The sequence below is a fragment of the Heliangelus exortis genome, chromosome 20, assembly GCF_036169615.1.
Source record: "Heliangelus exortis chromosome 20, bHelExo1.hap1, whole genome shotgun sequence".
NCBI classification, from domain to species: domain Eukaryota; kingdom Metazoa; phylum Chordata; class Aves; order Apodiformes; family Trochilidae; genus Heliangelus; species Heliangelus exortis.
In genome coordinates, this window is record NC_092441.1 from 9,430,825 (window position 1) to 9,445,824 (window position 15,000).

Here is a 15,000-nt window from a genome sequence, read left to right on the forward strand (position 1 = left end):
TCTTGAAACCTGGGAGAATGACTTGGAGTTGTAGATGTACAAACACAGTCAAGGAGTAATTGCTTTATTCTGAGACTTAACCTAAATCTAGTAGGTGGGATGCACCTTTCTTGGGTTTCACTTGGGTGACAGCAGGAGAAGGTTGATCACTCTCATGCACACAAATCTTGTTGATAATGAACAGGCTTTATCAGGAAAGCTGAGGAGGGTAGGGTGCTCTGGTGAAAAGTTGCAATAGCTCAAATGATTGCAGCAACTTGTCCAAGCCTAGGTGTGGCAATCTGCCCTCAAATACACACTTACTAGGACAAGCTATTGCTAGAATACAAATAATCTCCAAGCTTGTAGAGTAGAACACTTGATATGAAAATCAATAGAGTACCCGAGCTAAATGGATCTGCCAAGCAGGAATTCACTTTAACATATCTCAAGCCTGACTGGTAAGTGCTCTTAATAAGTGAGGATTTGGATACTGATGGCAAGAGCACTTACAGAAGGCCTCTGCTAAAGATATTGGTAGGTGGCCTTGTGCAGATACTATCAAAAGAATCATGTAGATAGCAAACTGCTATTTAGTTGTCAGCAAACTGCTGTGAGGCTTCCTCATCTTCAAAACCATTTGAGGATAGCAGACTGTGAAAATGATGTGATGAAAATGGAGAGCCATTGGTATTACCAATGGTTTCTTTCCATCTTTGCAGCTGGGGGAATACCTAACAGGTTCAGGAGCACAAACTTGAAATACAGGAGTGATTAAAAGTGGCCCAGCTCCCAAGCTCCCTGTTGTCCTGTTGAGAATGTTGGCAGCCAAATAGCAAATCAGACTGGGGAGCTGATGGGACTTAAAATTGGTCTGATACACCCACGAGTGACCACTTTTATCCAAGAGCTGCTCTATATTTGGGAAGTGTAGCCTTTATTTGGTCCTTTGTAGAGAAAAGGAGACATATATGGAAGAAATGTCTTTTCTTTATCAACTGCTAGAAAGGAGGGGCTGTGCAGATAGCAGCCATCCAGGGGCTGGAAATGGCAGTGGGTGATGGTACATTGCTGCAGATAAATCACCTTTAGGCACCAGTAAGTTTTAAAAATATGTCCACTTAAAATCTCAGTTGTGCTTTCAAACTGATAGATCATGTTTAGTCAGTGCAATAAACTGAGCTTCACTTTCAGAAGTTTTTTTGAAGTTGGTATTACAAACATATCTAAAATAGTGGTTCTTTAATGTTTGGAAAGTCTGTGCAGTGTAACATACCACATTGTAATATGGCTGAACACACTGAAGGGGAAAGATTTCATTGGAACTTGTGTGAAATGCTTTTTATGTTTTCTGTAGACAGTACTGTTGTAAAAATGATTAGTAATTACCAAAAAAAAATCTCATTTCTTTGCAGGGCAAGTTCATTAGGATCAACTTTGATGTCACTGGTTATATTGTTGGGGCCAACATTGAGACATGTATCCTGCTTCATGCCACATCATTGTAAAATGAAATCCAAGTTTTCTTGTTTTGCTTCTAACCCTGGAAATCATTGGAATGCAGTGCAAGGTTACCCTGCATTCCTTCAGCATCATCCATCTCTTCCTTTGTTTCAAAATAGTGGATCAAGTATCACAAAGTCAGTGTGCTTCCTCATCTTAAGTAACTGGATACTTCAAAATTTAGCACTCTGAAATCTCCTGGATTTCTAGGCTAGCTTTAGATCCAGGGTGTGTTGAATAGGGAAACACTTACCCTGTGCTTGCTCTGTGAATATTTCTAGGAAAGGCTCCACCTTCCTAATCAGAAGCTGAGCTCCTGTATCCTATCTAAAAGCTTGGTTTGGCTTCAGCCCTGCAGAAGCAGCTCTTCTGCTGGAAGGAGTTGATATATAAGGTGATAAACCTGATATATACCTGATAAACCTGATATATAAAGTGATAAACACTATATAAAGTGATAGATCTGAAATGCTGAGACACCTTCTGTTGTCTCAGGTCTTACGGATAGCAGCAGAGCTCAATAACATGAGATTCTAGCAATTAATACTGAAGCCTAATTAAATTTTAGCTCTAAGGTTTGGCTTTATTTGACTGTGTGAGAACAAGTAAAAATATTTGCACTGAAAGCTTTTCTCTAAAGTTGTTTTCTTTATGGAAAAATAATTTGCCTGTAAATTTTTTTTAAGCCTGGGTTTGGTTTGGGTTTGTTTGTTCACTTTTGGGGATTTTTTTTGTTTGTTTTGGGTTTTTCTGTTTTTTTGTTTTGGGTTGTTTTGGTTTTTTTTTTTTTTGATGAATAGCAATAGGGTGGTCATAAAATTATGAAATTGGAAGTCTTAATACACAGTATCTTGTGATTATTAAACAGTGCTGCAGCTCAACTTTCTGTTGCTGTGGGTTAAATTCCTTATTTTTAAGTGCACTGAATGTTTGGAACTGTCACAAAATACAATTTCCCAATAAGTCTGGGAAAGATCCATAGTTATTCAAAATAAACCTTAATGAGAAATTATTTTCATTCATAGCACAGGAACAAAGGCAGTTTTTGCCTCTAGGAAAGTTTAAATGCTTTGCCTGGAGTTTTGTGAAAACAGGAGGAATTAACTCTTAGGGAATTGTTTCTTCATCACACAAATTCATCCTTGCTCATAACCTTTGTCACTTCAAATCCCTGTCCCACATTTGCTTTAAAATATGGAATACCAAGAAATAAAAACTGAAATAACTCTACAGCTTATTAGATGCTCTCTGCTGCACAAATTGCATATGGGAGTTGTTTTAAGACAGTGCAGAAAAAATTAAATACCTGAAAGATATGACGAATGCACTACAGATAAAGTACTGTGGAGTCCAGCAGCTGCTGGGGTTTTGGGATTGAGTTCAGGTTTGACCTGAATATAGAAGATGTGACTGAAAAAGAATGGCCCCCTCTCCCTTAGACTTCAGCTGATCCATTACAGACAATTGTCAGGGAGATGCAGTCAGCATCCAGGGAATAAGTTTGCTGAAATTAAATGTGGGCTTCTACCAATCTGAATTTCAAACACAGTATTATAGTTACTGAAAGTTCACATGGCACATCGTCCTGTCATCACTGTTAAAGATCTAGTTGGTCTTCAAGTAGTTCATAGCCTGCTTTGCAAGTTCTGTTTGCATTGGATGTTTTTATCCAAGAGTTGTAGAAGATCCTTGACTAAGTTACAATCAGACCTGCTGGAGAAGTCTCGTGCTGTTCGTCAGGCTAAGGACGAGCGAACGTTTCACATCTTCTATCAGCTGCTGGCTGGAGCAGGAGAACACCTCAAGTGTAAGTTGAACATCTCATCCTGTAACCCTGTTGCTTTGCCATGCCACCTTGGTTAGTTCAGTCTTAACACAGTCACCTTTGAAGTGATTTGGGCTTGAAACAGGTGTCTTTGTTTTGAAACAATGTGCGTGGTGGATCACAGATGCTGTCAGGTAACTGTTCAAGCCAAGGGCTGCCATGTGACAAATCCCAGTTTGGGCAGCCTGGGGCTGGGAATCACTGGGCTGAAACTTCAGCTCCCAACTGATAAATAAACCTGGTCAGCAGTGACAGCACTACCTATTCTGGACCTTCAAAGTGGGCAGAAAAGCAGCCATTTCACCAACACACCATGAAACCCTCAGGCTGTCATCAGCCATTGCAGTATTTTATCCTCCAAGTTGTTTGGTTTGGTTTTTTTTTTTTTTTTTTTCTTGGTAGCTGGGAATTTCTGTTGGGATGTGATAAGTTAGATTATCTGAAGGTACAGGCTTCAGAGAATTGATGCAGTATTTCTCCTGTATTAGATAAACTGGTGTTTAGTATCCTTCATGTGTTGGTCATCAATACCTAACTCCATTTCTGCCTGTGTCTGTTAACCTTCAGTAGATAAATTTCTCTTAGAATATTCCACACAGGGATTTGAGCTTAAATATGCTAGTTCTGAGTCAGGTAGTGTTCTGTTTCCAGGCTTAATGCATTAAAGAGCTAATGTAGTTAGCTACAGATAAAGATTCTGGGAACTTGGCTTCAGTTTCTAGGGCACACTCATGTTTTTAGGGTTTTAGAAGCTGGTACAATGACTTGTAGCCATATTTGAGGAACTGAGAGTGTAAAGGGTGGTTTGCACATTTTAGTGTGTGCAGGTGGGTGTGAACAGCAATCCTTATACTTATTTTTCTGTTTCCTACCCTTCCTCCTAACACAGCTGACTTGCTGCTTGAAGGATTTAACAATTACAGATTTTTATCTAATGGCTACATCCCCATTCCTGGGCAACAAGACAAGGATAACTTTCAGGAGACTATGGAAGCCATGCATATAATGGGATTTTCACATGATGAGATCTTGTGTAAGTAATTCAACCTTTTGGGGTTTTAAAAATCTACTTTTTTCTCTTGAACATGCACATACCCCCTTGCTAATTTAATGCCACTAAATTTTATGTTGCTTTACTGTCAGCCTAGAGTTGAGCTGGAGTTGAAATAAAGCCAATTGCCCAAAAAGTAGAGAACAAACTTTATTTTCTTTCTGAACTCATGCTTAGAATTTGGAAGGAAAATGACACGAGTAACAGAAGAAAAATTTCTTAAGCTGACCTCTCTTCAATTAAACTGATGCATGTGCCTTTTGTTAACACAGCAATGCTGAAAGTGGTGTCTTCAGTGCTGCAATTTGGGAATATTTCTTTTAAGAAGGAGAGAAATACTGATCAGGCTTCTATGCCAGAGAATACTGGTAAGTTGAATTATGGTGGTATGGTTTCCTTTAACTTGTGCTGTACTTTTCTTCTTGCCATTTGTCCTAGTGCAATATCTTTAAAAACACAGAACAGTCTTCTGAGCTTCCTTGATAGCTTTCTCTGCCAAAAGAGGCCATGACTCTTGTGGTAGTAGCCAATGGGCAATTAATAAGATTCTCCTCTTCTGTTCTTGTAATGAAGACAAATTAAAATATCCATCAACAGAATTTATGCTGCTTGCATTGCTTCTAAACTTTCAACAAGTATTTCAGTTGTAGTCTTGTTTTTTTTTTGCTATCTGCAAAGACTTAAGCACTAGGAAAAAGTGCACACTTAAATCAGTTTGTTTTCTTTGGGTCCTGACAACAGTTTTCTTGCCAATGATAGGAGCCCTGGAGCCAAGCACAACTTCCAAACTGAGATGGCTGAACACAAGAATGCTGTATTTAGAAAAATCTGATTTTTGAAGTGGCATTGCAGTGTGACTAAGATTTAATTTATCAGTTAGCACCTGCAGTGTGCTCAGGGTTTTGAGGGCTATATTTCTTCAATAAACAAGACAATTGCTGAAGCAAATATCAGGTTTTTAATCGAGTGCCAGCCTTTATGGATGCTCTCATGGCAAGTTAGCTTTGAGAACTGACATGATGAGGAAGGAGCAGTGAGAACCATCATTCAGAGGACCTGCTTCATCTGCACAACTCAGATTCTTTTCTCTCATTTTGTAATTGTCCTAAATTTGCTATGTGTGCAGGTTGCTTGTATTGTCCAAAATCTTGGTCATGTTGCCAGGAGGTGGCCTCTGCCCAGAGTGCTCAGGGGGCAGGTATGGATCAAAGTTCAGCTGCCATTGACTCAAGGTGTGGTTGGTAGTTGGCAGCTCAGGGTTTTGCAGTGAGGAAGAAAAGATTGGGAGAGGGGTTAATTTTCTTGTAGTGCCAGCTTAAACAATGCAACCAAATCATTGTCACTTACAAGGTTTGGTGTAGAAAGGTACAGATGTTTCTTACAGTGAAAGTTAAGCTAGTCAGGAAGCATTACTGTTGCTTTTTTGGACATTAATTCCAAATTATAATATTGGATTTAAATATATAGATACTATTAGATATTGATAATAAAGGATACAAAATTCTAAATTTAAAGCAAAGGTGTTGAAAAGCTCATATTCTAGTTAAAGCATATTTCTGTTGTATTTAAAGAATACTTTGGTTATGTGGTCTATGCTGTTGTATCTTTCTGAAGACACTGAGTGAACTGATCTCTCTTGTCATCTGCATTGTCACATCTCACTGTGATGGGTTTCCCTACCATCCTCTGAATAAATCTGTGTCTGGGGAGTGTTTCATCTCATTTAGAGGCATGTGTCTGAAATGGGGCAGGTTATTGTACCCCGTGGATGGGAAGGAACTTGGGTGGGTAGATGATATGAACCTATTCAAAGAACATTGAAAGTAATTTCTATGCTATAGATACAGATAAATATATTTTACAAGTATTAGGTACAAGAGATGGCTCTTCTGAACTGTGTCACTCATATAAACCATGTTTCCTACACTGGGAGGGTTGGACCAGATGATCCTTGGGGGTCCCTTCTAATCTGGCATTCTCTGATGGAAAGCCATAGAGCCTTCATGAATGAAGAGGAGGGAGAAGTTGTGTTTAGAGAACCATTTCATGCTCACCAGATTTGAAAAAGCTTTTCTGTTGAAAGGGTGGGGGTTCATAAGCAACCTGATAGGGTTTGTTCTTCAACTGTGACCTTTTCAGTATCTTTGCATTCTAATAAGTTATTATTTTATATCTGAAACCCAGAAGCAATAAAACACAAGTCAAATTAGGATTTCTAAATCACACCTTTTATATGGACCTTCCTCAGTTACAGACAAACAAGGTGAATTGTGCTTCTTTTGAAGTGTGAGATTACTCAAAGTGAAGTAGTGGGAACCAGTCCTTACCCACCAGAGTGACAGAGCTTTGATTTGAAAAAGGGTTTGTATCCTCCAATTGATATTGTTACCTAAGCTGTGGTTTATTACAAACAAGAATGGCAGGGACAATAAATGCCAAATCGGGTTCATGAAGGAGGGGATGAGTGTGCTGTTTGGAGTCATGGATTTGAGGGGAAAGACCCTTAAAAACTTCCTTAAAAACTGTGATTTCCTTTGTATAGTGTCCATCATGCCACAGTACCAAGGTGTGATGCTCATGGCTACTTAACATTTTCCAGTTTTGGGGAGTTTTTTTTGTTTTTTATTAAAGAACCTGACAACACTTGCTAATTAACACTTAAAACTTTTAAGTTTTTTCTGATGTGCATTTTGTATTCAAGACACAGAAATGGTCCTTTATGTATGTGAAAGGAGTGCTCAGTTTGTGACGTGTCCCTAATTTCACTGATTAACTTGTGTGTTGATTCATGAACTCTTCTAATGAATATGTGGCCAGATAGAATCTCAACATGAAGGGCAAGCTGTAGTGTTTGGAAACACCAGCAAAATAAAATAAAAGTAGAGGAAGCTTTTTATATGCAGAGGTATTAGAATTGATTTTCCAAATAGTTTCTTTTTTTTTTTCTTTCTTTCTTTTTCTTTTCCAAATAGCTTCTTTTAAAATTTCTTTTTATTTTTTAGTTTATTTCCATTTTGACAGTGAAACAACAAGCTGTCAGATCACAAAGATAATGGGTTAAAGTAGTTTTTGGATGGTGTGGAGGGCTTCCTGCTAAAGGGCAACACTTACCCGGGCCTAAAAATACCTTGAGCGTCACTTTCATTTTTAGAAGTATGGAATCATAAACGCCCAACCTCCTGGAAAATTTCCTTAGAAGAAGGGATTAATGCAGCAAGAGTATGTAATGATGGTGTGTGTAATGTGTTATTTCAAAAAATGAACGTGACACCAGTTGGGTTCATGCTGTGTAAGGAAGGTGTGCTGCTTGTGTTGTTGCTCTGTCTAGAACGTTCCAAACCCATGTTTAAATAGTTTAAAGAATATATTTTCATGTAGTCTGTAATAGAATAGGTCAATAGTCTCTTACACTGGCATATCTGCATAAACTGAAGCATTTTTTAAAGCAACCTTTAGTAGGATGAAGTTGATGTGTGGTGTCTTGATGCTTGTGCTTTTTCTTCTGGGGATGGGAAAATGCTGCTAAAGAAACAAAATGAACGTGGGCTACAGCCTGTTCATAACTTCCTGCAATTTCATGAAATGTAGGGTTTTCTGCACTCCCCTAAGAAAATTCAGGGGGTGTATTTCTGGAGAGATTCCCACCAGCCACTGAGATGGAAGCTCAGGAGAGATGGGCTGGGTGATCAGGTTGGTCTGTTTGCAGGACACAGAGGCTCCCTGGCTGCTCCTTTAAATGCCAGCTCAGTTTTTCAAGCTTTTTTGAAGCTGACATCCTTTGTCAAGCCTTTGTCAGTAGCTTGTTTCACTGATGTTGCTGGCTGCTTCGGGGAGTGGAGGACTTAAACACTTCCATGTATTCCTTTGCTCTCCAGTCGCACAGAAACTCTGCCATCTGCTGGGAATGAACGTCATGGAGTTCACCAGGGCCATCCTGACCCCACGCATCAAAGTGGGCAGAGACTACGTTCAGAAAGCCCAGACTAAAGAACAAGTAAGTTTTGGAGCTCTAAAGATGGACCTCATCCTGACTAAGCTGTTATGAAATAAAATAAGAATGAAGTGAGTGCTGCCACCGATCTTGTTTAAGCTTACTGGCTTTACTAAATGTTCTTACATGGTAAAAATCCATGGTAGAATAGAAACTTTTCTGTTTCCTTGACCTTTATCATTTTTTATCTTTTGATGTCATTGCTGTATGTGTCAAATGCAGAGAGAGCTTTTGTTTTTAAAAACAAATGTGTCATAACATTAATGAAGCTCCACACTTTCTTCTACTTCATATTTTCAATCTTCGGTGGCATTAACTCCATTAAACTTCTGTTATTTATCTATTTGTCATAACATGAGTGCCTGTGTTCTTTTGATGACTTCTCCAAGGTAAATAAGTTTTCCTCTTTGGATTTTCAGGCAGACTTTGCAGTGGAAGCTTTGGCAAAGGCCACCTATGAACGTCTCTTCCGCTGGCTTGTTCACCGCATTAATAAAGCTTTGGACAGGACCAAACGTCAGGGAGCCTCTTTTATTGGAATTCTGGATATTGCTGGCTTTGAAATCTTCGAGGTACTTCAAAACATTGCTAATTAGATTTTCCCCATTAATGTGTGTTGGGGACTAAGAGTAGAGCCACCTAATATGTGCATGTTCCAAGGCTGCAGGAGGGGTTTGCTTTGTAACGTGAAAATGCTTTGACAACCTTAAATTGCAGTGCCCAAAAGTCATACCTTAATCTAAATGGTTCTCTAAAGCATGATGTTCCTCCTGTACACTATTTAATTACACACAACAGGGGACATAAGATTTGAATAATTCATTTTCCAGTTTTCTTTATGATATTTTTGGGTGCTGCAGAGTTCTGGGGAATTTCCTTGTATGGTCAAATTTTTGATTTCCAGATTTGTGATGAATCCTGTCACTGAATTATTCTTGCTCACTGATGTTGTTTCTGTAGTTGAACTCCTTTGAGCAACTCTGCATTAACTACACCAACGAGAAGCTTCAACAGTTGTTTAACCACACAATGTTTATCTTGGAGCAAGAGGAGTACCAGCGAGAGGGCATAGAGTGGAATTTCATTGATTTTGGACTGGATCTGCAGCCTTGCATTGACTTAATTGAAAGACCTGTAAGTTTATGCAGTAATTATGCACGTAGGAGAAGAGGTTCCATTTATGGTTTTGTATTTTGCTGTCTACAGATTGCAGGACTGTACAGAGTTCTCCTGTGATGTTGCCACAAAAAGTGAATTTGCTTGAAGGCTGAAATCCCAAGTCTGAAATACCAAAAGGATTTATCCTCAGAGGATTTTGTCCTGATGTTAGAGTAGAACACTGAGCTGAAGATACTTAGCTACTATTTTTATACTTTTTTTTTTCCCCCTAGTGCTAATGAAGTCTTTAGTCCTGTTGCTTTCATTTTAAACAATGCCACTGAGTTGGAGGAGCTTTAGAGTGGTGGGTCAGTTGTAAAGCTCTTCACTACTTATAGTACACTTTTTTTCCTCATTTGAGATCAGTGGCAAAATTTCTGAAACTTCATTTAGGATAGAGTTTTCCTCATAAATCTACCTTGCAATTAGGAAGAGTGTCTTAAAAGGTAGTTTGAATCACTGTGCTTTTTAACTCATTCTCCTGGTTCCTCAATATCTGGAAGCTGAAGAAGGCCTCAAAGAGCAGGAGGAGTGGTTTGGTTGGAATGGAAAGAGGAGAACAAAGATCCTGGAAGTTGTTATTCTTCTCACCTCAGAACTAAGCTGTCAGTTATTTTATCACCTTTTAAATTAAACTTAGAGCATTGCATTCACTGCTCTACATTTTGGGGTGTGTGTTCTAGAATACACATAAGCTGCCTGTGATGCTGTGCATCCTGAAGAGCAGAAAAGCTCAGGAGCCACATGGTTGTTTTTCTTTAGAGAAGGAAATGGGAAATCTTGTTTCAGTTATCAAAGGCTTGCACCTTGTGTGTGGAACTTCAGAAAGTTCTGCCTCCTTGGAATGTAAAAGTCTCTGCCCAAACGCCTGAGGGGATAAGTGTGGATGCTGTTAGTATGCAGATGTTTAGGTGAATATCCTAAAATGCATCAAATTACATGATTTTTCTTTTTTGAAAAGCAAATGTCAGTACCTTCATCCTTGTTCTGTAAATGTGACACCATGGAGTAGGCACATAAAAACCTCTCTCTTCAAATGTGTGAACTTTACATTCACTGGGAACTTTTGAAGTATAAATTATTGTGACCTCTTCCCATTGCTTTGCTTTGTACATCAGTCTGTCTTCCCTGAGGAAACATCCTCTCAAACAATTTTGCAACTGCAAAATACAAAAATTGCTTGTTCCCTTTTTTCCTTTAAGAATAAATGAGCCTTCAAATGCAGTGCTTATATTGTGTGGGAAGACAGGGGCTACATAAACTGGGGGCTGCTCCAGTGAAAACTGATGGATCTCTTTGGAAGCTGCTGCTGGTACCAACACAGGGCTTGGCAAGGGGAGGTTCAGTGGCTGCCACATGAGTATTGAGTGGCTGGGAGGGATATTCAGTTTTAGCCCACATGAAAGCATGATATTAACTGCTGCAGAGGTGAGGATGAGCTGCTGTGTACATACATGTCAGGGGAATCTTTGGAAGGTAACTCTGGAGGTCATCTATTCTTGTCTGTGCTCCAAGCAAGGCTTGAGTCAGCACTAGATCAGGTCACTGGTATCTGGCTCCAGTGTGAGTTGGAATGGGTTTGTTAGAACCAGTCAGAATGTCACCCAGTGGACTGGACTCCCCCCTCAGTCTGTTTAAATTACAGTCAGGTTTGAATCAGTTTAGACAGCTTCTTTATTGTGGTGTTCAGTGTTTGTGTTTTAAATGCTAAAGAAATATAAGGCCAAGATGTTAAAATAGTGACCCAGATTAAATCCAACTGGATTTCAGGCAAACCCTCCTGGTGTGTTGGCATTACTGGATGAAGAATGCTGGTTCCCAAAAGCTACTGACAAGACATTTGTGGAAAAACTGGTTCAAGAGCAAGGAACCCACTCCAAGTTCCAAAAGCCAAGACAGCTAAAGGACAAAGCAGATTTCTGCATTATTCACTATGCAGGGAAGGTAAGGGTCAAGTGTTCAAGACTTGGTTAGAAATGTTGGGTTTGGGAAAGTGTGATGTGGTACAGCTGCCAAGCTTTGGAATACTCCTGCAGGAGGGTGGTCTTGTTTCATTGTTTTGAATGTATTCAGGAGTGTTCACCAAATAGACAGAACTGAAAAATATAAATTAATATTAGTTTAAAGCAAATATTTTAGTTTAATTTTATTGTCAAGTCTTACAGGTGGGTTTTTTCAGGATCTCTGCTGGATATCTCTTTCCAAGTTAATAGTAGTGCTTGAAGTAGGGCTGTGTCTCTTCTGTAAACTGAGGAGCTAAAAAGATTTTTTTTTTAATATTTATATCCCCTTTCATATGTAAGCAGATACCTTGTTGTTTTACTGTTAGTTGAATTCTTATTTTCTCACTGAGGGATGGAGTTCAGCTGCCATGTGAACAGGACTGTGAAATAACAATACACTTCTTGCCAGCATTTTGAGCAGGCTTCATCATCACCAGGTCTACTCCATAGGGCCATGCTATGTAATTAGTTACACAATGACTCAAGCTTAACTCTAATAGCAATTTTTGCCCTGATATTTAGAGTGTTTGTGCCAATGGTTGAGAGCCATCCTTTAATTTTCACTTAAAGTACTAATAGCTTGTTATCTATTTTTTGGCATCAGTGGTGACAAGGTGATTACTGTAGCAAAAGGTGAAATACAAAAGTATACATTTTATAATATCAATATTTAAACCAGTAAATTAAAAATAATAAAATTATCATTGTTAACTGCAGTAAGGAGTAGTAGGTTGGTTGAGAAACAAAAGGTTGCTTTCAGGTAATCAAAATGAAGTAAACCAGGATGGTGCCTGACTACCAGGAAATAATTGCTTTGAAAAATGCTTCTGCCAAACTTGAGTGGGCATTTCTTGGATACTGGCCCTGCTTTGCATGTCTTCCCTGCAGAAGGCAATTGTGAATTTTCCATCAAAGTATGTATTTCCTTGACATTTAGAATCATCTGTAAAACAGCTTTTCCTGCAAAAAATACCAAAATGATGATTTTGTTTTAGATGCTGAAAGCATTTAAATGTCTTCCCTTCCAGAGCCTTTATTTGAAAACAGAAAACTCACAGTTTGAAGCAAAAACATGTTACTCTACCCAGAGGTCTTATTGGATTTAAGGAGTCTTAGGGCTCTCTTTTGGGCTGGGATGAAACTGTGTGGGTAGTGTTTTCAACTGCTGAGTTATAGTTGAATTGCAGACCACAGAATTAGTTCTTTTGAGACAAGAACTTTGTTTTTCTCTATAGAACAAAGTGTTTGAGTATAACTGTTAGAGTGAAATTAAAAAACCAACAACAGTGTTACAGCACATCCTTAATTTGCTCTCTAGCAATTTAGATGGAGCCATTAGGATCTTTACTGGAGTTGTTTTTACATCTTCACAGCAAACAGTGAAGCCTTATTTTGGGAAATAACACTAGGCTGAAAATGTATATGAGCTATTAGTAAACAAAAAGATTGCTAAATTTTCAAGAACACTCCCATTTATGCTTTGAAAAGCATAATAACTTTTTTCATTTTCCTTTAACTGCCATGAGGACAGGCAACAAACTTGCACCAAGCAAACATCAGAAAGAGGAAAACACCATCAGTGTATTTTGAGAGTTCTTAGGGGTTTTCTTTATGTTGTCTAAACATAAAGCTGTTGTCTATCTGATCATGTGCACTGTGGCTGTTCCACAGGTTGACTACAAGGCAGATGAATGGCTGATGAAGAACATGGACCCCCTGAATGACAATGTGGCTACACTCCTGCACCAATCTTCTGACAAATTTGTTGCAGAGCTTTGGAAGGATGGTAAGAGATTGTGCTCCAAGTACACACACAAGCTGTTAGTGATTTTTACTTTGCTGGATATGGTATTTTTTTGTGCCTGTTCTCTGTTTACCCTCCACCTCTACATTTTAAATATCTACAGCATTTTCTCTCTTGTTTAGCACTTAAGGTACAATAAGAAGGCTGGGTTGCACCTATGGTCCCTTGTGCATGTACCATTTCTGAGTAGCTGCTTCTCATGTTCATTATTTGAACTGATACTCACGTACTTCATCTGTAAAATCTTGTCCAAAACCCTGTTTGAATTGCTGCAGTTAAGTCCTGAAGGTAAACAGCTGTAGTGATGCTTGCTGGTAATAAAAAGCTATGTGAGCACCAGCACAGTTGGGTTTTTGTGCCGTGGTGGGTCATATCCTGGAAATTTGCATTGCCTAAAATAAAATTCATTAACAGCCACAGAAATGCTCAGATATTGCATATTAAACTCAAATGCAGTGTTTTTCTGTTGTAACTGCACACTGCTGCTTAGCTCGTCTACCTGTTTTTAACACTTTAACCAAACTACCTCAAGAAGCATAACTAGGCAAATAAATACAAAGACTTTGCTATTCTAGTTTTTAACATCAGTGTATTAACTGTCATTAATTTACATGCTGCAGTATATAAATGCTGTGCTTTCTTACTTATTGATGTACTTGTGGCATAGATGATGCTGTAGGTTAACCCTGAGTTTCCCTTTTAGTCTCAGGAATACTTGGTTCAGCTACAGAGAACAGGTTTAGGTAATATCTAAAGAACCTTTTGGTTGGGGATCTGCTTCTTTCAATAGGTCCAAATAGGCAAAACCTGCTTCCACAGATAATTGAAATGTGCATGGAATATGTTGTGCCCTAATTGCTTTTGTAGCATAGTTAAGTCTGTTTGCAATTGATAAACCTGTTCTGTATACTAACTGAAGTGTTTTGTGTATCTGCTCTTCTGTCTTTCTGTTTTTGCTGTTTCTCTGCCTTAGAGATTCAGAATATTCAGAGAGCCTGTTTCTATGACAATATTACTGGTCTTCATGAGCCACCAGGTGAATGGATATAAAGCCAGTATATGGATATAAAACCTGCCTACTAAAGGCAGGGCTGTTGTATCTACAGGAAAACCATTTTTGCTCGTAGGCTTGCATGAACTTTTCATTTCATGCTAAACTTAGGTATAACTCCACAAGGCAAATAGTCTGAGTGCATACCTACTGCTGCTGCATACATATAGCATCTCTATTTTATGCATTGCATTTAAGCATTGCAGGTGAAAAGGTTTGTTGCTTCCTGGTTCCATGTTGAGATGCAGAATTGCTTAAGTGATCCTTCTGGTAGTTCCAAGCATTTGAGAGAATGCACAAGCTTTGTAGCACTATCAAGCTTCTTTCTGCAGTCCAACATTGACAAAACACTGGGACATTTTTAGAACATAGATGTATTTTTTGGGGAGGAGAGCTGAAGGAGGTGTTGAAGTATGAGTGCTGCAGCTGTAGTGGGGGTAGTAAAGGAAACAGACTTATTCCAAGTGAAATGAAATAAGTTCTTTTATTTAAAATCCTCTGAATTTTAATATTTCCCTTTGGAGGGGCTGCACACGTTAGGGTTTTTTTTTTTTTTGGTATTGGGAAATCAACAGATTTATTTGTTTGAAATGTCTTTTTGGAGATGTTTCTTGATTCCTCTCCCCAAGTTTAGC

At 38.7% G+C, this 15,000-nt stretch overlaps 2 protein-coding genes across 8 annotated transcripts in view; one reads left to right on the forward strand and one right to left on the reverse strand.

Annotated features, from left to right (window-relative positions):
- The window catches only part of LOC139805752 (uncharacterized), a 335,505-nt gene that overhangs the window by 151,775 nt on the left and 168,730 nt on the right, over positions 1-15,000 (reverse strand). The gene's annotated exons all lie outside the window — the stretch shown is intronic.
- MYH10 (myosin heavy chain 10) overlaps positions 1-15,000 on the forward strand; it is a 100,494-nt gene that overhangs the window by 57,275 nt on the left and 28,219 nt on the right. For both annotated transcript variants that reach the window (XM_071764489.1, XM_071764490.1), the window contains 9 exons: positions 1,395-1,458; positions 3,191-3,289; positions 4,197-4,340; positions 4,631-4,726; positions 8,234-8,352; positions 8,769-8,921; positions 9,310-9,483; positions 11,278-11,451; positions 13,182-13,296. In XM_071764489.1, the coding sequence (XP_071620590.1) occupies positions 1,395-1,458; positions 3,191-3,289; positions 4,197-4,340; positions 4,631-4,726; positions 8,234-8,352; positions 8,769-8,921; positions 9,310-9,483; positions 11,278-11,451; positions 13,182-13,296 (1,138 nt within the window). The remainder of the gene's footprint in view (positions 1-1,394; positions 1,459-3,190; positions 3,290-4,196; positions 4,341-4,630; positions 4,727-8,233; positions 8,353-8,768; positions 8,922-9,309; positions 9,484-11,277; positions 11,452-13,181; positions 13,297-15,000) is intronic.